Source organism: Lissotriton helveticus, chromosome 3_1 (genome assembly GCF_964261635.1).
Source record: "Lissotriton helveticus chromosome 3_1, aLisHel1.1, whole genome shotgun sequence".
In the NCBI taxonomy this organism is placed as follows: Eukaryota; Metazoa; Chordata; class Amphibia; order Caudata; family Salamandridae; genus Lissotriton; species Lissotriton helveticus.
In genome coordinates this window covers 824,207,464-824,234,786 of record NC_136061.1, presented here as the reverse complement: position 1 = coordinate 824,234,786, position 27,323 = coordinate 824,207,464, and the positions used below count along the sequence as shown (strand labels likewise).

The 27,323-nt window shown below is 48.9% G+C and overlaps 1 protein-coding gene across 1 annotated transcript; it reads right to left on the bottom strand.

Annotated features, from left to right (window-relative positions):
* Positions 1-26,897, bottom strand: LOC144824026 (hairy/enhancer-of-split related with YRPW motif protein 1-like). Its single transcript, XM_078683061.1, has 2 exons — positions 26,657-26,897; positions 1-587 (listed from the first exon to the last, which is right to left on the bottom strand). Exons 1-2 carry the CDS (start codon positions 26,895-26,897, stop codon positions 1-3), a joined length of 828 nt encoding a protein of 275 aa, XP_078539187.1.
* Between the last annotated feature and the right edge of the window lie 426 nt (positions 26,898-27,323).

Below are 27,323 nucleotides of genomic sequence, written 5' to 3'. Positions count from 1 at the left end.
TCAGAAAGCCCCAATATCTGTTCCCCATGGTCTGTAGGGCTTGCCAATGTTTGATGCCTGTGCTGGTGCAGACGGGCTCAGTACATTTGGGAATAGCAAGTGGAAAGACCCAAATGAAAAAGGGAACGCCGTTAAGGACATCATGGAAGATAACAGAGGGCCTGAGAGTTTTAAAGAGGCAATGACCAGGGGCACAGACGCCAGGCTGCTATTAGGAGGCACTCTTAGAGAAGGGGTGTCCGGGTGTGAGGAGGCGGCCCCCAGACTACTTTGGTGATGTGCTTCTATGGAGGGGGCTATTGTGCTGGTGTTGTGGCTGTTCTGTGTCAGCATCAGCGGGTGGGTGAGATCAGGGTGATGTCCCAAACCAATGCCACCCCAGGGGATGTGTCCAATGCCAGTGTGCGCACTGCTAGCTGCTTCCCGCTGCGAGGAATAGTTGTTCAGGTGGGAGACCAGGCGCACACTCAGAGGGTCAGAGGTATCCAGCCCCTCAATGATGCTGAGATACTGCGCCACTTCCGCCACCCACTCTCTGAATCCCAAACTGCGATAGTCCATTGCCAAAGTGTGCGCATCAAAGTAGCCTAAAGAAAAAGGAGAGTCACTTTGTTATAACAGTGCCCTCCAGCGCTGAATAACCAAAATCCGAGAACAGAGATGTTCACTTCTGTATTCCTGTATTAATATTAACAATGTACGAGAAAGTCCACAGAAACAGAAAACAAGCGCGGCCGCTGCTCGCTCCCGACACCAAAACGCTTTGGCAGTTAACATTTACAGAAAAGGTGGTACATACACCAGCCTTTGGCCATTTGCGTGCTTCATTATTGAAAGCCATACCCAAAGGCCAATGCAATGTGTGGGAGTTGCCAAACACACACGGAAAAGTTTTGGGGAAGTTTGGCGTGCTCACAAGAAGCCTCCCATAGAGCAGCGCATGCTCGCTGCACTAGGCTTGACCTAAACAGTAATGGATGGAACGCTTGAATTAATCTCAGACTCTCATAATCATTCGGACTGCATCCAATCCATTGTTATTCTGCACACCATGCCACTTCAGGTTGGACCCAGCTAAGTGCAAATCAGCCTTGCCCCTGCTACAGTAGGAGCAGTCCAGCCTGAACTGCCAGGCCAGGTCCTCCCTGAACCAGAACACAAGCAACCTAGGATTGATTTCGCCAATGGGGGGGGGGGTTAGTGAGTGTATGGAATGGTGGGTGGCTGGATGGCTGGATGGTTGAATGGCCCAATGGTTGATGGGCGGTTGGGTTGATGGACATTGGACAGATGGTTTAAGATGGTTGGAATAGATAAATGTTTGCTCTTACATAAGCACCCAGCTTTTTATTGGACAACACAGCCAAAATGTTCTGCACATGTTAAGCATTGTGGAACATTGGTATCCTTGAGTTACTCCTTGAGAACCGCACATGGGGATGGGACTTCGTTGTTTATGAAGGTGAGACTGCTAACGCGGGATTTCTGGCCTATTGTCGTTAATCCAGATCCCAATTCAGGTCGACTAAATCGTTGGTACCTGTCATTGAGTAAAAGGCAATCCACTACTAGGTTAATCAAGAAAGAACTTACGCCACTCTAAAGAACCACTTACCACTGGAAAAGGTTTAAAAGTTTATTATAAAACCAAAGCTATCTGGAGATACAAACACCTCAAAATGAGGTTCAAAAGATATACAGGTGTCAAGATAAACATAAAATCCCTAAATGCTCGTAATCGACAGAATAGAATTACCAAGATCAGCTCAAAGGTCATTAAAGTTGCGAGAATAGCTACGAGTTGCAACTTGAGAGTCATTTACAGAAAGGAAAATACAGGTTAGTCTGTCCCTACACTAGACTAAGTGACATCCCTACTTAACAAGATCTTTACCTAAAAAGGTGTCAGCCGTGGTGACTTCCACAGAAGATCACACACTTCCCTTAGTCTTTGTCTCAAAGTCGAAGTCTTGCAGTTCCCTATCTGCCTACCCATCCGCTCTCTTAGGTTCCTCAGACCATCTGCTCTAACTCCACCCCGGGATGCTGTCCCTAATACAAAATCACTTTTCCAATAGGAACGCCCCTGGAGACGCCTCTCACGTGGTGTTGGTTCTGGCGGCAACTTCCATGCTGGTACTCCTCGGGACCCTTCGTTAAAGTTGACCTTGCTTCCCAGGCTTCTCTCCGGCAAGACGGTACCCCCTAGAAATTCCTGAAGACTCCTACAGGCCTGTGCCTGGCTCTCTTGAACAAAAGTCTATTTATTACTTTCCTGATAAAACCCCCTCGCACCTGCAAAAGACACTTTCTCTGTGGGCCCCAAATTCCGGCCTCCGCCATATCTTGAAGTCGTAAACCATTTGAACAGGCTTTACAGTTTGTGCCTAACACGACTTTTCCCTAACGAGCACATGCAGATCAAAGAAGCGACTTTATCTATTCAGGCCTACTAAAGTTACATGAAACGGGCCTCTGCACTATGCACATTTAATTTTCTTTGTTTAAACAGTATTCTAACTAACACACATTACTATAATGTAACACATCTATTTAAAACATTTCAATTCTATGATTAATAATACTTTGCAATAAAATGACATTAGAATTCAAGTTACTTAAAAGTGTAGCAGCATCTTTCATTTCTTGTGAAATGCCATGTGGCCTACACATTTCCATGGTTTGCAGAATTACATTTCTTTTGCACACAGCCACATAACATGAGATTCCAACATCATTCCAGCATTTCTACAAACTTCTACATTAGTTTTTCACACTGATATATGTATTCTATACTAAACTAATACAACGTGCTTGTAAATATGGTGCACTTCTACATTTCAGATTTGTGCTCTCTCAATCCCCCCTTTGATGACTTCCAGTAGTCATCATCATCACAACTCCCTCTCTAAGATATAGAGTATCAAACTGAAGTCGTTGCAATATTCCCTCTTTTCATCTCCTCTAGAGCCCTCAGACTCCGGTACTGATTCTCCTGCATCGTAGCTAATCTCCTCCCCTGCTCTCGCATGGATCTCTGCAACCTGTTTGCTCTATACCATTTGTACAGTTTCACCAACCCCCACAAAGCGATTACACAAATCACTATTATGATGATAGGTTTCAATATGTACCAAATGATATTCTTTCCCAGGTTGGCAAACCAACCTCCAACTTTACTTATTCCTTGACCTACTTTTTCCCATACTGTCACCTTTGTCAAATCCTCTATCTCATGGTGTATTTCAGTAATGTTTCGAATGTACTTTCTAGAGGTTTTGAATTGTCTGGAATGTAAGTGCAACATTCCTGGACCTTCAAAGCCTTACAGACTCCTCCCTCCTTGGCCAACAGAACGTCTAGAGCAAGTCGGTTCTGAAGAACCATTACCCTTATCGATTGCATCTCTCCCTCCACCAGCATTAAAGATCTAGCAGTACTGGCGGATAGTCTATCTACAACTGTTGCCAATCTTCTTATCTTAACATCATTTAGTGCTATCCCCAAAATAGGAAACATAGCACCAAATACATCTCCAACTACCTCCTCAGCGCTTACATCCCTTCTTCTTCTAGTTTGTTTCCCCCTCTTTTTGGTTTCTAAGTCCTCAGCATGGTATATTTTGGGAAAGACAATTGCTAAATAACATGATCCATACCAATTATCTGGCAGTTTCACGTATGCATTTCTTCCACAAACAAAATACACATTCGGGATCACCTGCATTTCCTTTAGGAAATCTTTGGAGTAATACTCCAATTGGAAAGCATGTTCACAACTGACTTCTCCCACAAACACATTCTCATAATATGTTTGACTTCTGTGTATACACAGCTTTCCCCTTTTCTCTCGGTCTAAAGCTATTGGGCCATTGCTACCCTTCCTTTGATGTTCCCTTTCTTCCTGAGTCCAATCTGTTTTCCATTGTCCTGAAGCTTTTAGGACCTTTTGTCTTCTATATCGATCATCAACCTGCCCTATAAATCTTTTCTCAATTTCGGACACTTTACAAGTCAAATTATTTCTTCGGGCATGTGAAGTATCTAATGTTCTCCATGGAAGGAAACATTTCTGTAACCTGTCTTCACTCTTGTAATAATCCCATTTATTGAGGTGCTTATAATTTGGCACCTCTGGCAATATCGAGTCAAAGTTCGAGAAGTAATACTCAAACCCCTCACGTTCATAAAATATGCTCAGCAACAAACTACATGAGATTCCATAGGTCAATGGAAGATGATGATACCTGATGCCTTCATCTACAGAGGCTGGCAACTGCATGCAGACATAACAGTTCTTCGCCTCCATGACATCAATATATTCATAAAGCAATTTGGCATAAGCATTTGATTTAAAATTCCCCTGTGATTCGTCTGCATGTAATCTCTTAATCTCAGCATCTAACAAAGCTTTCTCTTTCGCTATGTTTTCCCCCTGTTTGCCAGCCGTGGGAGGCTTCTGTGTTGATACACTTTTTGCTTCCTTTTCTGCTTTCACATCATTTTCATGTCCCACTACATACGATACAGTAACCACTAAAACTATAAGAGAAATCACTACCACTAAAAGTGTGCCTATTATGCATTTTGCCCTGCGGTTCGGGTTGCCAGCCTCCATGGTCTCAAGACAGTGTAGCTCTGTTTTCTTTCACAGTACAAAGTCTCTTTTCTTTGCTTCTCCAATCTTTCGAACCACACCTGGAAGCTGAAAAACCCCTCCGCAAAAACAGTCTCTAAGTTCTGTAGCAATAGACAACCTTAGTCCTTCTCCATCCTCTAAAATGGAAATCCCTAATTTCTTCTTCTTCTTCTTGACGCTAGGTTATCTCTCAATCTGTATTTACAAAGTTCTTTGCAAAGTCTTTAGCAATCCGAAATTATGCGTGTTCCAACAACTCCCACCACTTGCTCGAATATTTCCAAACGAAGAAGGATTCCCTCAAGTATTGGACACCTTGAACAGCAACACGGAAATTCAACTGTGTTTAGGATCAATTCTCTTATTCCGCTCAGAAGAGGAGGATAGACGATGTTGAGTGTCAGTAGCCCTTCGACCTCCACTCCTGGTATCAGCCACTCTACTTCCACGGTTATAATTGGGTCAGTTCTGGTCAGGGTCACATTCCTCACCCTCCCAGTTCTGCGTGCTTCGGACATCTGCAGCGAGGTAGGTCCACTCAGGAGTAGCGTATCTTCTGCAAGGCACCCGCACCCTCCTTGATCTTCTCGGACCTTCCTGTTCTTGTCCTTGTGCACTTTCTTCTGGATCTGAGTCTTCGGATATAGGAGCAAGAGTTTCCTCTCGGGCTGGCTTCAAGCTTGGCCTCCTTTTTCTTTCAGGCCAGGTAGCTGCTCCACGCCTTGTTCTCCTATTTCTTGTCCGTTCACTCGGTTCTTGATCACTCTGAACTTGTTCTGTGTCTGAGTTGTTTTCACAGCAGCTTTCTCCTTCAGTGGCAACTTCAGTTTCACTGCCGTTCTGTCTTTCTTCTTCTTCTGGATCTGTGACACTCCCAACTTCTTCAGACACCCCCACAGCTTGACTGATCCCCTCTTGTGATTCTTCCTCCACAACTGGATTTTCGTCTGTGAGAGGAGCTGTTACTTCAAGAGGTGCTGGAACTCTTCGAGTATGGGAAGCGTGGATCCAATTTGGCAGCCCTCCGCACTTCACGGCAGTGTTCGTCGTTAAGATGATCTGGTAAGGTCCTTTCCAGCGCACGTCTAAGCAGTTCTTCCGGACGTGCTTCTTCACCACAATCCAGTCACCTGGACACAGGTCGTGGCATTGATCTCTTGAAGATGGAACTTCTGCGGCCTGTACCTGAAGAGACACAGAATGAATGGCGTCAGACAACCCCTTGCAATAATCCAGGATCAGGTCATCTGTAATGTTCAACAATGCGGTTGTTGGGACAGTCGGAAGTCTCGTTGCCCTCCCCATCAGCACCTCGTGTGGAGAGAGACCTGTCCTCCTGTCGGGTGTGCTACGCATGCTCATAAGGACCAAAGGAAGAGCATCAGGCCAACTTAAGGAAGTTGATGAACATACTTTAGCAATTCGACATTTCAGCGTCCCATTTATCTGCTCCACGATACCTGAAGCCTCTGGTCGATAGCTACAATGCAATTTCTGATCAATGTTCAATGCAGAGCAAAGCATCTTCACAACTTCGCTGTTAAAATGTGTTCCTCTGTCCGATTCCAGAGAGGCAGGCACCCCGAAGCGCGGTATCAACTCTCTAAGCAACAACTTTGCTACTGTGAGTGTATCGCACCTGCGTGTAGGGTATGCTTCAACCCATCTGGAAAATATGCATACTACCACCAGAACATACCTAAGGCGGTTGACTTTTGGCATTTCAATAAAATCCAATTGCATTCTGTTGAAGGGCCCCCCAGACCTCCCAATGTGACTCAGTGTAACTGGTGTTCTTTTCCCTATATTCAACTGCTGACAAGTAACGCATCGCTTACACACTGCTTCTGCTGCAATCCTAAATTTTGGGCAATACCAAGTCTGCCTGAACACCCTCAGCATGGCATCTCTTCCCAAATGCACTGGACCATGTATCTGTCGTGCCATTGGACTCGCTAACTCCTCGGGTAACACTGCCCTTCCATCTGCTGAAACCCAAAAGTCCATTTCGCTTCTCACACAACCTGCTGTTTCCCATGCCTGCTTCTCAGATTCAGGTGCATTGTCTTGCATTTGTTTCAAATCTTCCCAAGTATCAACAGTTTCTAACATCATGCTTAGTTCTGTCCTTTCCTGAGCCCCACCTACTTCCACCTCCGTGAAAGAATAACCATGCTCCGCACAATAGCGGGCAACTTCGTCTGCATATCTATTTCCCTGTGACACAAAATCTGTATTTTTCGTATGAGCTACACATTTCACAACCGCAATTGCGGCAGAACCCTGTAATGCTTCTAACAGCAGTCAAACAAATTCCCCGTTTCTGATTGGCGAACCAGAGGAGGTCATGTAACCCCTCTGAGACCACAATTGCCCGAAATCATGAACTACACCGAAACCATATTGGCTATCAGTATATATGGAGACTCTAATTTTACTACCTGCTGTACAGGCACGTGTTAATGCAATGATTTCGGCTACCTGAGCGGAGTGTACTCCTTCCAAGCAAGCGGCTTCCACAACTCCAGTAATGGTGCAAACAGCATAAGCTGCTCTCAACCGACCAGTATCGTCTCTTAAACATGAACCATCAACAAAGAAAATTTCATCGGGATCAATCAGTGGCTCATCCACAATATCTGGTCTGGGCTTCGTGCATAGTTCAGTCACATCAAGGCAATCGTGATCTTCACAGTCTTCGCTTTCTATGTCGTTAGGAAGTGGCATCAGTGTAGCAGGATTCAAGACAGAGCACCTCTTAAGGGTCACGTTCCCTGCAGCAAGAATAACTTGCTCATAGCGCGTGAGCCTACTGTTAGTCAAGTGCTGGGTCTTGGTCCTGGTCATTAACAGTTCCACAGAATGAGGTACATACACCACTAACTGGTGTCCCATCACAATGCTTTCACAACGCTCAATGCTGACACCTGTTGCAGCAACGGATTTGAGACATCCGGGCAACGCTGCGGCTACTGGATCTAAGGTAGCCAAAAAGTATGCAACTGGTCTACGGGCATTTCCATGGACTTGCACTAAAACTGACAAAGCACAGCCCTCCCTTTCGCAGCAATAGAGGGAAAATGGCTTCTCATAATACGGTATCCCCAGAGCCGGAGCACGACATAAGTCATCTCTCAGCTGTAGGAACGCCATCAAGCACTCATTGTCCCATGTTACCGGATCACTCACCTCCTTGTGCGTCAGTTTCTGTAAGGGTTTTGCTTTCAGTGAAAAGTTAGCTATCCACTGTCGGCAATAACCAACCATTCCTAGAAACATCCTGACTTCTCTCTGTGTTGTAGGTTAGGTGAGTTCATCTTCATGATTGCCTCTATTCTATCTGGTGACACCTTGCGCTTTCCTTTTTCTATCCGGTGACCCAAGTACTGTACTTCTGTCAGACAGTACTGCAATTTGCTCGGGGATACCTTGTGTCCATTTTCAGCTAAATGGTTGAGCAAGGCGATGGTGTCTTCCTTGCAAGCTTCTTCTGTTCCTGACGCAACAAGTAGGTCGTCTATGTACTGGACCAGAACCGAGTTCTGGGGCAGTACCAGACTTTCAATGTTTTTCTTCAACAGCTGATTGAAAATTGATGGGCTATCTGTAAATCCTTGGGGGATTCGACACCATGTTAAAACGCGATTCTCCATTTTAAAGGCGAAGAGATACTGGCTCTCTTCATCTAATGGGATTGAAAAGAAGGCCTGACAAAGATCTATCACTGTGAACCACTCAGCTTGGAATGGTATCTGAAACATTATCACAGATGGATTCGGTACCACTGGACAACATGAAACAACAATGTTATTAATTTTTCGTAGGTCCTGTACTATTCTAAATTTCCCACTAGGTTTCTGCAAACCCATAATCGGGGAGTTGCATGGACTTCCCACGATTTCTTTCAGTATTCCCTGTTTAATCATAGAGTCGATCACAGGTTTTATTCCTGCAATCGTCTCTTGTGACAGCTTATATTGTGGCGTTCTGGGATAATCGACATTTGGTTTCACTATGATCTTCACTGGCTCTACCCCTTTTACCAACCCTATCTCTTCTCCTGTAAAATCCCATACTTCTGATGATACTGCCTCGCGTAAGTCCCAAGGAAGGTCCTCCACAGACAGAGTAGGATACAGTTCTATGCATGTTCTTGAATTTACAATTTTGAAGGTAGCGTCATCATCTGTCGTCTCTACCTCTACTCCCTGAGGTGTGCAGTATATGGTACAGTTCAGCTTGCACAATAAGTCCCTTCCTAACAGACACACAGGACTAGAATCACACACCACAAACTGATGTTCATTCATGTAGTTTCCGATTTTCACTGACACTGGTTCCGTCAAAGGGCTAGTCATTCTCTTGTTTGCGACTCCTACCACCTGAATTGTTTCCCCCGACATTGGTAGATCCGGAACCACTGCTGATCTCAAAGTTGATCGAGTAGCTACGGTATCCACCAAGAATGTTGTGGGACACCCTGCCACTTCAGCCTCAACAAATGGTCCTCTTTGGTCCACTTCCAGAACTGCCCGAGGGTACAGTCCTCTTCTTTGCTTACACGTTGTCCCGTCAAGGGATCAATGTAGTAACATTTTTCCTCATCTATGAAAAGAGGCATTTGTCTAAAGACCTTTCCCCCTGTCGAAATCTTTGGTGACTGCGGAAACTGAGCTCGTGGAGCCGAAGTCCCCCCTTTGGCCACCTTAATTCTTGGCACTGTCACCCCTTGAACTGGAACCTCTGGAACCTCCTCCTCTACCTCTAGTTCCCCGTTTTCAGGGTTATAGGGACACTCGCGTCTCCAATGTCCCACCTGATGACACTGGTGGCACTTTGTCGTTTTCTTCAACGTAGCAATGTCAATTCTAGGTCGCACATTTTCCTCACTGTCCTTATTCTGATTGCTCGATTTCCGTTCCATTGTCCCCGTCCCCTGCTGCTGCTGTCCGCTCTTTCCAGCTGACTGCATCTGCACCACCATAAGCTTCTCTTTTAGCTTCTTTGCTTTGGAATCTATTTCGTCACTACAGTACCTTGCATACCTCAAAATCTCATCTAATGGTCTGTTTTGCCAACAAATTAAATGTTGCTGAATCATCAAACAAATATCAGGTCTCAACCCCAAAACAAACTTTGACACAAACTGTCCTATATACTTGGGGTCCATTACATCGAGTCCACTGTATTGTTTGAATGTTTTCAGCAATCTCTCATAAAACTCATGAACTGTCTCCTTGGGTTCCTGTCTTGTTCGGTCTATTTTTACCCGATCTATGTCTTGTGGTGGGACCTTATCCTTCAGCCAAGTTATTACTCTTTCATATTTCAACATTACAATTTCAGACGGTCCATTTGTAGCAGCATTCCTTTCTGGTTCTACCGTTGGCCACTCGACACTAGTCTTGCATGCTGTCCACAAATCTCCTGGCACCACAATGTCAAACAAGGTGTTCAAATCAATCCACAATACCTTTGAGATTTTCACAAACCTTTCTACCTGCTTGTACCACTCAACAGGATTGTCCCTTAACTTCGGAAATGAGTTGGTAAATGCAGCCAAATCTCCTCTACTCCAGGGCACATGTACATAGTTCCCATTCGATATTTCTCTCAAAGGAAATGCCTCCATCTGCATTACCCTTCCTTCCGGAGACATCACACTCGTGCTCCTCCTGACAGTACCCCTTTTGGACCACCTCTCTTCCCATTTGTCCAGATCTCTCCACGCTCTTATTCCTGTTATCAGCTCCCTTATGTGTGTTTTTAATCCTGTAGTTCTCTTCTCATCTAAGTCTTGGTCTGAATACTGCAACCTATGGTTACTCTGTAATGTCTTTGTTCTGGACAAGTCCACCATATACTTCTCTGCCAGTTCAGACAGTTTCTCATGAATTGCTCTTGCCTTTCGGGTAATATCCTTTGCTATAAACAGTAACTCATCTTGTTCGTACAAGTCAATCCTTTCTAAGGCTAACGTCCCATCTATTATCTCGTCCAGATCATTTTTTAAACTAGTGACGTCAAGTCTTTTGGCCTTTACTGCAGCTTTCAGTATGCTGGCTCTAGGGGGTCCATTCACATCTCTCCCATCCCAGCTCCGAGTCCTACGTCTAGGCTCAGGCGAGTTATGGGGAGTCCTCCCATGTTCCCATCTCTCCAGGTCCCATGCAGTTCCATCCTCTCTGGGTGTATGGTGAAACACTTTCCCATTTCTCATAATCCCACAAGTCCCATCCTGCATGGTTTCCCTAGATGCATGGTAAGACGTTCCGTTATTCCCCCTTTCCTCATCATTTGCCGGTGGTCTCTGATCCCTCGACCCATGGCAAGATCCTTCACTGTTCCCCATGCTCCCATGACTCCAGTGCTGTACATTATCATTAGGTGCATGGTGAGTACATCTAAACCTATCCCTGTATTCTTGTGTCCTTTGGTCTCCCTCACTTGTAATGAGACGGGACGTCTCTCCACATTCTGTACTTCTCTCACTTCTCACCTGCCCATTTCCACCGTCAATATGACGTATAACTCCTCTACTCTCCGGGCTGTTACCATCCCACTCCTGGCTGCTTGCGCTAGCCCCGCAGTGAGACAATGTTCCGTTGCCTCGACTTCCCCACTCAGCCCCTGTTCTTAACCTGTGGGCTGGTGCTTCTGTGGACCCATCCCATTCTCTCAAGTCAGCTCTCAGCTCCTTATAGGATTTCGGCCGTGGTCCCCTCAGGTCCATCGGTCCTCTCTGACCCCCCTTTTCTGCTGCGGGACCCACTGCTGAATCAAATGGGGTGCTCCACGTCACTGGTCCTGGCAATTGCCTCCAGGCATTTGTCATGTTATTTCTCCTTTCCATTTCAACTCTCTCTCTGTCTAACCATATCTGTTCTTCCTCTCTGTCTCTCTCAGGGATGTAAATCGATACTATAGGACCTATGGTAACGGGTACTTGTAGAGCGTCTGGCAACCCGTAAGACTCAACCTTCTCAGTGGTTGGCGTCTTCTGTACCACAAACCTTCCGACTACACTCTGTACTGTACTATGTTGAGGTGTCTCCTCACCTTTGGTAGGTGTCCACTCCGATATAGGGAGTGGTCTATACCCCTCTATGGCAGCACCACCTTCCCTTGGGAGTTCCTTACTTTCTGTCTCCCCAACGTTCGGGGGCGGTCTATCTATTAGCAATCTGTTTATCAAGTTGTCCTCCGACTCGCTCTCCTCATCCTCTTCCATGAGCCTCTTTTCTCCTGACACCTCTCTCACTGGGTACAACTTATCTACCTCAATAGCCTGTACCCTCCATCTCTTGGCGTCCGCATCCCATTGGGCATCTCGCACTGCCCTTACTGATCGCTTCAACCTTTCTTGGCGCCTGTTCAGATTTCTGTCGTGTGCCGCCCTAAGCCACGCATTAAGGGCCTCAAACTGTGTTGGTCTAGGCGAAGGATTCAATGAGGACATAATTGCCTTCAGCCGATGTAACGCCTCTAACCTAAACGTTCCATACTTAGGAAACGTCAGTTCCTCATTCCCTTCTGAAATCTTGCTCCATTCACTAATCCATAGTATAGTATGCAAGCCAACATTTGTTGCCATATAGTAAGCTGGTGTACCCTATGGCGGTGCCTCTTCCCCGTAATAAGAGTCCCTTCTTTTTCTCTTAAAAATCCCTCTCAAACATTTAAAACACTTCATGTTCAAAACCTACAGAATTTCTATTTTCTCCGCGTTTGTTTACTTCCTAATGACAATCCACCAATCTCAGCACGGTTCTCGCTAACTGCCCTATCACAACGCGGCTTTTCACTGACGTCACACCAACCGCCCTATCATGGCACGGGTTCTCACTAACCGGCCTATCTCAGCGCGGCTCTCGCTGACGTCACTCGTCCCCCTTCGCAGCAGTTCCCCTCCTTACTCAGCTCGTCTCCGCGGTCATGCATGCGTCCCATTCATACTCTGAAAAATGATTACTTCCGTCCAAGCGATCACTTTTCTTGACTGTACGCCCACAGTCTATCTGTAATTGTCACCTTAACTGACGAAATGTCTTTCCGTTTACGTCCAGACAATCGCCTTCTCTGATAGGTTACTTACACACAGTAACTTTCGACCAGCGTCCGTTACTCACACACTCACTCTTACACTCCCCCTATCTCGGTCCTGCGGCGGTCAATGGTACCTCATGACCTCCTTACTCTGGTCGACAATTACTCTGGATGTTCGATACACCCGAACCACTTAAGCTCTACCCCGAACTTAAGATTTTACCAGGTTGCACGCGCTCACAACCTTCTCACAATCACACTACAGGCATTCAACTCCTCATGACATTACAATACAAATACAACACAAAACACCGCAATCTGTCCACGCATGACCCTTGTTATACTCACTCTCGTCCGATACTGCTGCTTTTCTCTCTCCGTCAGCACCTTCTTCGGCAGGCCACCTCTCGATCTCTGGGGACCTTGGGGTAAACTAACCTAGTCTAGATCACCTTCCTCAAGAAGGTAACCATCCTCACTCTGCTACCAACTGCTAACGCGGGATTTCTGGCCTATTGTCGTTAATCCAGATCCCAATTCAGGTCGACTAAATCGTTGGTACCTGTCATTGAGTAAAAGGCAATCCACTACTAGGTTAATCAAGAAAGAACTTACGCCACTCTAAAGAACCACTTACCACTGGAAAAGGTTTAAAAGTTTATTATAAAACCAAAGCTATCTGGAGATACAAACACCTCAAAATGAGGTTCAAAAGATATACAGGTGTCAAGATAAACATAAAATCCCTAAATGCTCGTAATCGACAGAATAGAATTACCAAGATCAGCTCAAAGGTCATTAAAGTTGCGAGAATAACTACGAGTTGCAACTTGAGAGTCATTTACAGAAAGGAAAATACAGGTTAGTCTGTCCCTACACTAGACTAAGTGACATCCCTACTTAACAAGATCTTTACCTAAAAAGGTGTCAGCCGTGGTGACTTCCACAGAAGATCACACACTTCCCTTAGTCTTTGTCTCAAAGTCGAAGTCTTGCAGTTCCCTATCTGCCTACCCATCCGCTCTCTTAGGTTCCTCAGACCATCTGCTCTAACTCCACCCCGGGATGCTGTCCCTAATACAAAATCACTTTTCTAATAGGAACGCCCCTGGAGACGCCTCTCACGTGGTGTTGGTTCTGGCGGCAACTTCCATGCTGGTACTCCTCGGGACCCTTCGTTAAAGTTGACCTTGCTTCCCAGGCTTCTCTCCGGCAAGACGGTACCCCCTAGAAATTCCTGAAGACTCCTACAGGCCTGTGCCTGGCTCTCTTGAACAAAAGTCTATTTATCACTTTCCTGATAAAACCCCCTCGCACCTGCAAAAGACACTTTCTCTGTGGGCCCCAAATTCCGGCCTCCGCCATATCTTGAAGTCGTAAACCATTTGAACAGGCTTTACAGTTTGTGCCTAACACGACTTTTCCCTAACGAGCACATGCAGATCAAAGAAGCGACTTTATCTATTCAGGCCTACTAAAGTTACATGAAACGGGCCTCTGCACTATGCACATTTAATTTTCTTTGTTTAAACAGTATTCTAACTAACACACATTACTATAATGTAACACATCTATTTAAAACATTTCAATTCTATGATTAATAATACTTTGCAATAAAATGACATTAGAATTCAAGTTACTTAAAAGTGTAGCAGCATCGTTCATTTCTTGTGAAATGCCATGTGGCCTACACATTTCCATGGTTTGCAGAATTACATTTCTTTTGCACACAGCCACATAACATGAGATTCCAACATCATTCCAGCATTTCTACAAACTTCTACATTAGTTTTTCACACTGATATATGTATTCTATACTAAACTAATACAACGTGCTTGTAAATATGGTGCACTTCTACATTTTTCAGATTTGTGCTCTCTCAAGACTGAGCTGCAGATCGCATGGGGCAAGCACCAGGGAATCACAAACAGAGGCTGGGGATCCAGAGCAGAGGAAGACACATGAAATGAGAGGACAACCAAGGAACAGCATTAGAGCAGCTGTGCATCTCTATTGAAAATAAGCTGAGAAAAGCTGCCGCAGGGACTGGTCGCTGTTCGGTGTCATAAACAAGCACTGAGATTAGAACGAACACTGGGCTCTGATAGCTAAATTAGCGTAATCTCAGGAAAGGTTTATTCTGACAAAAAATTATTTACATTGCACCTCACCAAGCGCGACTCTGGTGAAAGCAGGAGGCTCAAACCTCAAGCAACATTCGTTTTAGAATGTCAAAATGTCAGCCATAATAATTGTTCCAAGCACACTAATATCCAGACTCATAGGCTTTAAATATCTTTTCATTTACGTTTTTATATATTTTTAGGTCGAGGACCTAAAGGCTGCGCTTGCGCAGTCTGTGGTGGGAGATTTAATGACTCTCAGTAGCGCTGTGTGTCCCGCCTCCCTGCCCTGTCTCTCCTTCATTGGCTGGCTTCCTAAATGGAGGCCAGCCATTGGAGGAGAGATGCATCACTCCGATTTAGCCCCGTCTTTTTCGGATTTGGGGGCGTAAGTTTTGCTGTTCTTTAGACAGTGACGTTGTCTGTCACTCAAAACAGCAAAACCACGCCCCCGAATCCGAAAAATCCGGAAGTGTCTGTCCGCCATTTTGTATCCTTTGCAGTGAAGGTAAGCCCGTGTCTGTGCCTTCTTCCCCCTGTCTGTTTCCTGGCCCCCTCCCGCTCTACGTGTATTTTCGCTGTCCGTTTCCCTCCGTGCCTTCTTCCCCCTGTCTGTTTCCCGCCGGAGGCTCATCTCCGTGTCCTTCCCTCTGCATTTGCCCTCCGTCTTGATCTCTCCGCCTCTCAATAATTCTCACGCCTCTTTGTTTCCCTTCCATCTGCACTTTATCCCTCTTTCCTTTCACTTGCCCCAAGTTCCTGCACTCCAATCTCATCTCTCTCCCCTTGCATCTCTCACTTTCTCCTACACTCACTCTTAAACGCTCCCATCTCTAACCCCACCTACCACCCTCCATCGCTCGCTTTTCGCTCTCTAGCTTCCTAACCTCCAGTCGTCTCTCTCATCCTGCCATATCCCTCTCCCTTGCTTCGCTCCCTCTCCCTCCACCACCGCTGCTGAGAGGGGGTTGGCTGGCTTGCCTCGCTTCCCACCCCCTCCTCATCCTCGTCGGCGGGGGTGGCTGTAGGCCCGTCTGCTCCACAGAGGGGCTCCTGCTCTGTGCATCGCTCGCCCGGATTTGGGGGCTTCCACTGCCTGCCTCCAGCTTGGCACCGCTCGGGGGTGTGAACGGCTGAGCCGCTCTCCCAGGTCCGGGACCTCGGCCCTGCACAGAGGGGCTCGGGGGCCGCGACAGGTGCACCCGGCAGTGCACGAGGACGCCTCGGGGGCTCCGGACTGTGACAGGAGAGAGGGGAGAGGGGCCGCGGACCGGATCGGAGCTGCGTGCCCAGGATCCCAGCGCACCCGGCGCTACAGAGGGGGCAGCAGAGCAGAGGGCGCTGACGGCAGCAGGAGCAGCAGCGCAGCCGGGAGCTGGCAGAGGAGATTTTGGCTGAAGTCTAGATGGACGGACACTGAGGAGCGGGGAGTCTTGGGCTGAGGATCGTAGGGCACCGGAGCTGGCGAGGAGCCAGGGCCAAGAAGGACGTGACTCGCGTCCGGGCTCCAGGAAGTCTAGATGGACGGACACTGAGGAGCGGGGAGTCTTGGGCCGAGGATCGTAGGGCACCGGAGCTGGCGAGGAGCCGGGGCCAAGAAGGACGTGACTCGCGCCCAGGCTCCAGGAGTGGCAGCCTCGATGGGGAGAGCGGCTCTGCTTGAGGTACGGCTGCAAGAGCAGCAGGGCTCCGGGAAGAAGGTAACTGACCCCTCACCCCTGTCCCTCCTGCATGACCCTCTTTGTCTGGGGGCTCCTCCCCAAATAACACTCAGTGTGTATGTACCCTTGTTAATGAGTCGACCTCCTCGTCCTCACTCCTGTGTGTGCGCCCTTTAACCTCCCACTCTTTCCTGCATTCTCATGGATGTCCGACCATGTCACGCTCTTTGAATACTCTCTCCTCCCATGTCTCATCCATGTGCCCTTCTCTCACAGCTGATTACTGCGTGGCATACCCACCTCCCAAGGGTCTCTGGGCGTTTCTCTTTCCAGCACCCTTCATTACCCACCAACACCCCTCCGAGTGGGCACCGAGGTCTGTATTGGTGGGTCGCTGCTATATCTCACCCTGTTATTCTTTCCACTGCCTGTACGCCTCAATGGGGAGTGACCCCTGTCAACACTGTCTGCGCCCTCTCTCTCGTGGGCGTCTGACCCCGCACCACTCTGTACATGCCCTCTCCCCGTGGGCGTCTGACCCCGCACCACTCTGTACATGCCCTCTCCCCGTGGGTGTCTGACCCCGCACCACTCTGTACATGTCCCCCCCCAGTGGGTGTCTGACCCCGCACCACTCTGTACATGCCCTCTCCCCGTGGGCGTCTGACCCCGCACCACTCTGTACATGCCCTCTCCCCGTGGGTGTCTGACCCCGCACCACTCTGTACATGTCCTCTCCCAGTGGGTGTCTGACCCCGCACCACTCTGTACATGCCCTCTCCCCGTGGGTGTCTGACCCCTCATCTTCGTCTTCCTCGTGTGGACGTTGTCACACGCTACCTATTTGTATTGCCTTCTTCCCGTGGATGTCTAACCCTTCACCACGGCCTGTGTGCCCTAATGTCGTGGAAGTCTGACCTCTCACTACTGTCTGCATGCCCCCTATCTGTGGATGTCTGACATAGGTATCTACCCCTGCCTCTCTGGATAACTTCTCCTCGAGGTTCTCCGACGCCCTGCACCCTTCATTCACTTCACCGGTCACGGCTTGTGCTCTCGCCGTCAGTCACTCTCTGCCGGCCTGTGTATGTCATTCTTGTTGGCATGTCTCTGCTCTTTGGTAGCCTCACTGGACCCCTCTATGCCCGAGCTTCTAGTCCTATAAACGTCAGGGTTTCTTGCTCTCCCTTTCTGCCACTTCCTACCCCTCTGCTCTGTCTTTGCTAGTCTCTCCTTCGCACCCCTTAGCCCGGTACGTTTCCTCTTTTATTCCAGCATTTCACTCAGTAGCCCCTTCTTACGGCCTCGTTTCTTTTCCCCCACAGTGTCTCTGCCTCCTCATCTTAAATGCTCTTTCTCTCTCTCTCACTTTCCACCTGGTGCACGTTTGTTTAGTTCTCTCCTTCACGCCATTCTTAACCCACGCACCCACCCTTCTTGGTTCCCATTTCTCCTCCCGCTCAATATCTCCCTTCACCCACATCCTCGCTGTAGCCACCTTTCCTGCTGTTTCGTATCCAGAGTGCTATGGGCCATAATGTAGTCCTGGATTATTTACCCCCCCCAGCCCCAAGTGACGTAGTAATAATAGCTGTAATCCGAGTGTCACTGCATCAGCTGTGCACCGAAAGCTAGCCCTCTGCTCGCCTCTTCCTGCCTCAGCCCTCTCTTTTTTCACACTTTTTCCTCCTCTTGAAGTCGTTGGTCTCTTCCACCCCCTCCATTCGATCCTTTATTGGCCTAAAAAATCCCACTGTCCGTTTTATTGCTCTCATCTGATCGGCGTCTGTTCATCTCTCCTTCTCCTTCCTTCCTCTCTACCAGGACCATCTTTCTCCCTCTACCAGACCCTTTCTACAATATGTCGTCCATTTTATCGCGTTGGCCCGTCTCTTCCTTTCTGAAACTCCCTTTCTGATCCTTGACCCTGTGTTTTTTGTGCTCCCTTTCCTGTGTCATTCCGCCCCCTCACCCCCTCACTCTGCCCTCTCACCTGCTGCCCCCTCCCCTCGGTGTCTCATACTCTGACACGCTTCGCCTCTCCCTGCCTCCCCCTCTGCACGATCCCTACTTTCCTGTCTCTCACTCTTCCTCTTCCATGCCCATCATTCGTCGTGTGTTCTCCCTTTTCTTACTTGCTCGCCGTCGTTCCACGCATCCGAAGAGCCACCGCCAGAGGCAGATCCTTCTCCTTCCTGGCAGCCAAGACATGGAACTTCCTCCCCATCCACCTTCGGCTGACCCAGGACCACCTCGCCTTCAGGAGACAACTCAAGACCTGGCTGTTCGAGCAGTAGCGGCCCCCTTCCCCCAAGCGCCTTGAGACCCTTCTGGGTGAGTAGCGCGCTATACAAGTGTTATGATTGATTGATTGATTGGTGTGTGCGTGTGGCTGTAATGCTCGGAGTCTGTGGTGTGTGCGTGTGCTGTAATGCTTGCTCAAAGTAATGGTGTTTGCACAATTGCATGCGTTCATGCTCCTCCATCGGCACCGAGTGAAACCCGCCTCTAGCTTGTGTTGGGTGTGAGAGCTGTGTGGGCTGTGAGAGCTGTGTGGGCTGTGAGAGCTGTGTGGGCTGTGAGAGCTGTGTGGGCTGTGAGAGCTGTGTGGGCTGTGAGAGCTGTGAGGGCTGTGTGGGCTGTGAGGGCTGTGAGGGCTGCGTGGGCTGTGAGGGTTGCGTGGGCTGTGAGGGTTGCGTGGGCTGTGAGGGTTGCGTGGGCTGTGAGGGTTGCGTGGGCTGCGAGAGCTGCGTGGGCTGCGAGAGCTGCGTGGGCTGCGAGAGCTGCGTGGGCTGTGAGAGCTGTGAGGGCACACCAGACTTTTGTCCAGATCCTGTTTCCTGTGCTCTGCAAGACATGGTAGAGTTGGTAAACGACCTCCTGCAGCTGCAGCCCGTGGGTGCGTGGAGGGACCTGACGACCAGCAACCAGATGCGGGCCGCCACCATGCTGCTCGACACCGTGGAGGTAGGGGCCTTCGTGCTGGCGAAAATAGTCCCGGAGAACACCCGACAACCACCGTGAGTACCAATTACGTCCCCTTTTAGAGTCACACAGCACGACGGAGGGCACAAGCACACTCCTGCCTGTCAAAACTTAAACTGCACATTTACTGACAAACTAAAAAGCACCAGCTTTGTAGTTTTTGTGAAAAATCTATATTGTGTAGGTAGCAATAGTGTTTATTGGTCCCACAAATGAAGCAAAATGTTTCTTTTGGAGGTCTAAAGAACGGTATCAAACCTCTTCCAAGTAGAATTCGTCCCTAAAGCACTACAGCTGAATGAGTTAAGTGAAACCCTCAACACATTCTTTAACTCACTTATGCAGTAATCAGCTAACACATACACACTGCATTTATGTTGTGCGTGGCTGCTCTGTCTGTGCGTGGCTGCTCTGTCTGTGCGTGGCTGCTCTGTCTGTGCGTGGCTGCTCTGTCTGTGCGTGGCTGCTCTGTCTGTGCGTGGCTCTGTCTGTGCGTGTGTGCACGTGGCTCTGTCTGTGCGTGTGTGCACGTGGCTCTGTCTGTGTGTGTGTGTGTGTGTGTGTGCGTGTGGCTCTGTGTGGATAGCTTTTGGGGTAGGTGGCTCTAGGTGTGGGTGGCTCTGTCTGTGTGAGGGTGGCTCTATGTGAATGACTCTGTGTGGGTGACTGTGTGGGTGGCTCTGTATGTGTGTGTGGGTGGCTTTGTGTGTGTGGCTCTGTGTGGGTGTAAATGCAATAGGTCATGCATATGCGAGCGATTAAGCTATTGGCATTGTAAATGACAATGCCATTTATTTAACGATTAAGCTATTGGCAATGTAAATGACAATACCATTTATTTATGATTAAAAAAATTCTCTGTTTATATCTCACTACCTCACAACATCCCTCTCCCTCACTACCTCACTCTTTCACTACCTCACTCTCTCTATCTCACTACCTCACTCTCTATCTACCTCACTCTCTCTCTCTCACTACCTCACTCTCTCTCAATTTCAATACCTCTCTCTCTCTCTATCTCACTACCTCACTCTCTCTCTCTGCTAATGCAATAGGTCTCACATATGCAAACAATTCAGCTATTGCCAATAGAAATGACAATGCCATTTATTTAGGGATAAAATAAAAACACAAAAATGATGAGCAATGCCAATAGCTCTACGTATAATATTGCCAAGACCATTGCATTGTAAATGCTTGTTACTTATGGAACGGTGGTTCATTTGCACTAATTAGTACTATGCTTTCTGTGAATGCATCGTTTCTGTCCGTGAAAATCGGAAGTGAATCTGGTCCCTGTGCAAGATGTGTGTGGGGATGTCCAAGGGTACTCTACACGTCGGGAGTTAATGTTACTTTGTAGGAGTGTGTGAAACTTGTGAAATTTGCATTTATGTGATTTTGCAAAATTTCTTTAACATTTTTTGAAATTCTGCACAATTAAATAAAATGCGAAAACAGCATCTGAGTAAAATAAGATCACATTTAAGGTAGTGGCAGTGAATCGTGCATTTCATGATACTGTTTACCCTATTCCTTCTGTCACTCAGTAAAGTCCGCCTATTGTGAGCAGGGCTCATAAAGACAAGAGCTGGGTGCAGGGCTCGTCAAGACAAGAGCTGGGTGCAGGGCTCATAAAGACAAGAGCAGCTGGGTGTTTTTTCCATGGGAGTTTAAACGCGCGAGCCCAGCTACCTGCACCGCTGTATTCTACATTCATGTAGTTGATAATGTCGCTCCTTCTAGTGCGTTATCTCTCAAAAAGTGATTTCCACCGTTGTTTCCTCACTTGCTTCACCTGATCGACCCACAGTACAAGTTAGGGAAACTGAGGTCACATGATCTCGATTCCGGCTGGCTTCCCACACATAAATCCAACCATTAGCAGCTGTCATTGTGAGTTCCTGGGTGGTATCCACAGAGGAAGATACCCCTCCTGTCAACTGCAGGTGGTCTGTTGTTTCTGGACTAGATATGACTCGGTTTTATAATCGGGTGTCAATCCCCACAAACTGCAGGTGAAAAGGGGAAGGGACTGGAGATACACAGGGTCAGACTGAAACCCCTTCCTGGCGGCGAGTCCGCCCTCCCTGTTCTCCCATGCTTGTTACCACCAACTGTGCGCTTTCCTTTAAATCACAATTTGGCCACTTCTTTGGTGTCTGAAAAGGTCTGTTTTATTTTCAAAACAAACATTTTATATTACATGAAATCTTCACATTTCAAAATTCAACATTCATGGTCATAGTATAGTCCTTCAATGTCCATGTTTAACTTTCCTTTATTTTTGTATCCTGGACCCAGCCTCCTCAATTTCCTGGGAGAGGAGGGAGGGGGCCCCTTTCTCTCGGTTTTGATTCACGGGTCTAGGCTTCAACTTGCTACCGATTTGGAGGGTGTCCGCTTGGACATGCCGGGGCTGCAAGTGCCGTCCCGCTCGCCCTGTACCCTTTTGTGGGCCCTCCCTTCTCCCAGGGGTCCCTGCCATTTGGCATCTCAAGGACCTTACTTGAGTATATACTCTATTTTTCTGAGGCTGGGTCCTTGCCAACTTCTCCCTCTGCAACCCTGCCATAAGGCATCCCATGGGTACAGCGGGAGTGTCACCTCTATTCTCTCTCTGGCGGCGCTCCACCCCATGGCTCCCTCAGTGCCCCTGCCGTGAGGCATCCCAAGGACACTGTGAGAGCCTTTTGTCTATCTTCTAGTAATTTTGTTCTCTACTAGATTCCTCGTGTTTGCTCCAACATGCTCCCTACTGTTTCCCGATCGGAGGGAGCTCCCCACTACCATGGCCCTTCCTTCGTGACCTACTTGAAACCCATTTGTTCCAGGATGCCTACAATGTTCAGTAGGAACATATCCATTTCTACCCCGGTGAGGTGTACTCCCGTCTTCCAGGTGGTACCCTGGTGACCTCAAGTTTACGAACCCTTCTCGCACGAACCCCCATCCCTGAGCCTTGCATACTTTGGCCATGGTAACATTCAGCTTTCTTCTGGACTTTTCCACTGCCCCCAGCTCTACCGCCCCGCGCCAGGCCCTCTGCGCTATGATTTCAGAAAATATCAGTTCTTCCGGGTGGATCAGTCATGCCAGTGCCGTGAGACTGCTCTGCATGCTTTCTAGCAGCGCTTGCCTTCCCAGTGCTGCTAAGTCATTCCTGCCCAGGTGGACTACTACCGCATCCTGTTTGCCCCCTTTTTCCCAAGCTGCCTGCCCCGCAGGTAACAGCTGGTCCCATTTTATCCCCGGGCGCCCCAACCATTCTATGGTGACGTCCCTCAGCCATACTCCGCCGAACTTGTGTCTGGCTGCCGCCCATTTTTCCGCCTGCATCACGTAGGAGTGTCCCAATATCCACACCTTCTTCCGCAAGTCTCTTGGACCTGGGTGGGGTGGGTGAAAATCGTGCTTAGTAAACTGCAGCTGTCGTGGCTGCCCCTATTCTGAAGGAGTGTGACCCGTGTTCTCGCGCGTGGACACCTATCTTGTCTAGGGTTTTTCTCACTATCGCTAATAATTGAAAGCGGCTGAGGAATGACCCGTCCCTGTGCCTGAAGAGCGGCCCATGGGACCGCACCCTCTCCCCCATGAGTTCTCAATAAGCACACCGCGCAGACGTTTGCATCGACCGAGCAATGCATTCTGGTCCTTCTACCCTTACCCGATTGGTCTGTTTTTGACCGCCTCAGCAGTATGTCCATATGGCCCTCCTTTATCTCCACGTCTTTCCTGTGGATGCAGGTAGTGCCTGGTTCGCTAACCAATGGGGCTACTAGTTCGCTGACCCTGTAGGCACCAAACAATTTAATTGCGAACGCTGCGCAGAATAGGGCTCCCTCGTACTGTGAGGAGCACACCTCCGTTAATGCCCCTAGCATTTCTGTCAGTATTTTGACATGGATGGGCTGCCTCTTATCTTTGCTTGGCCGTTGCAGGCAGCCCCATCTCTTCATTGCCATTCTGCATTTGAAAGCCCTGGTGTGATCTGCCTGATCTTCTAATTTTGAATACTATGCTACTGCATTTCGGTGCGACTGAGCCCAGGTTTTTGTCTTTCCTGCTCCGAAATCCCACTCGATGAACCTCATTATCTCTCCCTGTGATGCCCATTGGTTCCCTTCTAGCCCTGTTATGTCACTCAATGTTTCCCAGCACTTATTGTAATGGTCTCTTGTTCTCGGGCCAGTGCATTGCTCAGCAGGGTTTCCAACCCTGCTCCACTTATACCCATGCTTCCTCTGGCATTCTGGTCATCCTTCTGTCCGCTGCTGGGGCGAGTTCTCTGAATTTGTCCAACTAAATACGAGAAAGGGCATCTGCCACTAAGTTTTCAGCTCCTGGAATGTGTTGTGCCCTAACCACAATGTTGCCCTGCAGCTGGCAGCCCACTAGTCTTCGCAAAAGAGTACCCACTGCGGGGCATTTCGCCGACCCTGTGTTAATGGCCTGCACCACTGCGTGGTTATCTGACCACAGTGTAATTTGCCTGTTCGCTAGTTGCTGGGCCAAGATGTGGAATGCCCCCACTACAGGAAATACCTCAAGCAGTGCTATGTTTTTTGTCAGCCATGCGCTTTGCCACACCTCTGGCCATTCTCCTGCTGTCCAGGTGGGTCCCAGTATTGCCCAAAGTCGTATCCCCTGCTGAGTCAGTGTAGAGCTCTAGCTCATGCGCATGTACCCAGGGCTCTCGGCATATCAGGGTGCCATTGAAATCGGCCAAAAAACGGTCCCACTGCGCCAGGTCCTCCTTCAACCCTTGTGTGATGCGGACCCTGTGGTGTTTTTGCATCATGCACCTGGTTAGCCAAGCTAGCTGCCTGGCCAACGTATGTCCCGCGGGGATCACCCTCGTGGCAAAATTCTGTTTCCCTAGAAGCGGCTGCACTTCCTTTAACGTTGCTTTCTTTTGATGTCGCATTTGCATTCACGCAGGTCGGCTACCTTTACTGTTGGTAGCCTGCACGTCCTGGCCACCGAGTCTAACTCGATTTCCAGAAAAGACAATTTTGTAGTTGGGCCTTCTGTTTTGTCCTGCACCAGGGAGATGCCTAACTCCTGCGCCATCTTCACAAATTTGTCTAGGAGGTTGTCGCACTCTTGTGTAACTGCTTTCCCAATGAACAGGAAGTCGTCCAGATAGTGCACTTGCCCACCTTTTGGGGCCCTCACACCCAGTTCCCATTCCAGAAAGCCACTGAAAGCCTCAAAGTGTGCACATGATATTGAGCACCGCATGGGTAGGCATTTGCCATAGTAATACTGCCCGACCAGCTTGAAACCCAACAGATGGCAGCTGTCCGGGTGAATTGGCAGTAGCCTGAAAGATGATTCTATGTCCACCTTCTCCATCAGGGCACCCTTCCCCTCCTGCCTAATTAAGCCTACTGCATCATCCACCGATGCGTATGCTACTGTGCACTCACCTTGGTTCAACTAATCGTTGACTGATTTGCCTTCTGGTTGGGAGAGGTGATGAATCAGACGGATTTGCCTGGCTCTTTTTTGGGAACCACCGACAGCTGGGAGACCACCATGTCTTTCAGCGGGGGGCATTGAAAGGCCCGGCCACCCGCCCTAGTTGCACGTCCTTTTTAACTTTTTCCCTAGCCACCTCTGGGTTGTCCCTCACTAACTTCAGTTTCAGGCTCTCCCGTGCTCCCATTGGCCCTTTGTAAGGTATTGGAAAACTATGCATGAAACCTTCTGCCAGTAACTGTTTGCCGCTTGCTTTGCGGTACCCCTGTGATAGCTGTAGTAGTCTGCCTGTCCTGATGGGGGTAGGCAGTGTCTGTCCTCCGCCCCGTCCCCCTTGTCCATGCTTGGCGGGGCCTGTGCGTTATTTCTTGGCACCAGTCTTTTCTTTGTTGGCCTCTGGCCCTGAGTTGCGTCTGCAGCGGATGGCGGGGTGGTTTACCCCGCAGGACCCACAAGTTTGCTTAACCACATCGCTGCTTGCTAGTTTCCCCTCCTGTGCTGGACAGCAACGAAAACGGGTGTGGTCGTCATGAGCACATGAGAGGTATATGCCATGACGAGCTGAGCTCGTCATGAGCATGGAAGGGGTTAAATCTGCATGACGCTCCCCATGTACACTCATCTTCATTGAATTTCCAACAGGCTTTATTCGACTTGTGTCCTGCCTGGTTTTTGCCTTTGAACTCTTTCCCTTGGATTTCAAATTTGCCCTTACTCCCTTACTGATGAAAAGTGTTCTCTTTTGTGCCAACCCCTTCTCTTGCCGGCACCATGTGCTTTGTGAAGCCTTCCATGTCCTGGCAATCCCATTCCATTATTCGCCAGACTTGCATTTTTTCCCGAAAGCCCTTGTCATAGTGTAGCCATGCCTCGCCTTGGTACTGCTGCTGCGCCTCGTGAACTTTCTGCTCATAAAGCCAGAGTGCTTCGGTGATTTGGGGGACATTTTCAATGAAGACACATGCCAGTGTCCTGAAAGCCTTCAGCCAGTTCTCTATTGACCTCTCCACTTTAGGTTTTCGGGGGCCCATCTGTCCTATTCCTTTTTGTCTTGTGCCCTTAGGTCTATCCCTGCCTGGCGCACTTCTAGCAATGAGAAAATGTCGATGAATTTTTTTCTCCAAATTCTCTCCTTAACTGCGAGGGGGATGAGGTTGGCCAGCCCTAACATATTTGTTGTCGTAGGTGGGTCACTCGTGGAGGGTCATATATATTCGCTAGCCGGCTTCTCATTGTTGTCTTGTCCCTCAGTGGGTTTCATTTGGTTGAGGCTGTTCCCAGCGCTGGCCCCTGTGCTCCCTTGCGGTGCTGCCCCGGTCTCTGCCGAGCCGCCCTGTGGTGCAGGGCTTGCTGCCCCTGGCTCCTGTCCTGTTGCCCTCTCTGTTGGTCCCCCATTGTCCTGCCCTGTGTTAGGTGCTCGTGGCCTCCCTTGTCTCCTTGGTCCCCATGGGAAGTACCTGATAAATGGGCCTCCTATCTCTGGCCATTGCCACCAGGGCGATCTGGATGTTTGCTCCTCCTCTTCCCTGTTCCATGCCCCCCTTGGAATTCTGGTCTCCCTAGACCTTCCTGCCATGGGGGTTGGGTAAGCCACGGAGCTTGCATTGCTACGTTGTGTACCCCTAGCTGAGTGCCCATATTTACATTCTGCCAAGGGCTGCTGCCCGCTCTCTGGCCCGTCCCGCGCTCTGGCATGCTGTTGCATGCGCCTTGCTTACCATTGTCATTGGCACCTGTCTCGTTGTCTGTCTCGTCCCTCTCCCAAGGGGCCACATTGCCAGCTACAGACCCCTCCTCATTGCTGCTTTCCTCTGACTCCAAGCTGATCACCAGCTCTGGGGCTCTAGCTTTCTCCCTTCTGGCCTGTGGGGTGCCTTTTAACCTGCCCCCGCTGTGCTTTGCCAGGGTCGCCGTTCTGGCTGCCTGCCCCTTCTCTGTTGCCTTGTTTGGGGCTGCCATTCTGGCTGCATGCCCCTTTTCTGCTGCCTTCTTTGGGGGCCCGTTCTGGCCGACCTGCCCCCCGTCCGCCGCCTTCTTTGGGGCCTATGTTTTGGCTGCAAGCCCCTTGACCGACGTCATCTTCTGGGTAGGTCATGCTGGCGATGTGTGCTGCGGCCTCTTTCCTTTTCCCTGTGCCACATCATTGATCTGTTGATCCACCCAGTTTCGTCCCTTTAGCGCCACCAGGGCCCTAGCTTGGTCCAGCATGGCCTGCAGGTCCCATCCAGGTCTGGTCCTGCTCCGTTGCTCCGTCTTTTTTGCCCTCTCCTCTTGCTTATTGGCCTCTCTTGTTTCTCCCTGAAACATGCTGGGGGCTGTGTTTTTCTACCAGCTGCACTTTTTCTGCTGGCCATCCTTGCCTCGCTCGGTCTTTTAGCGCTGGCT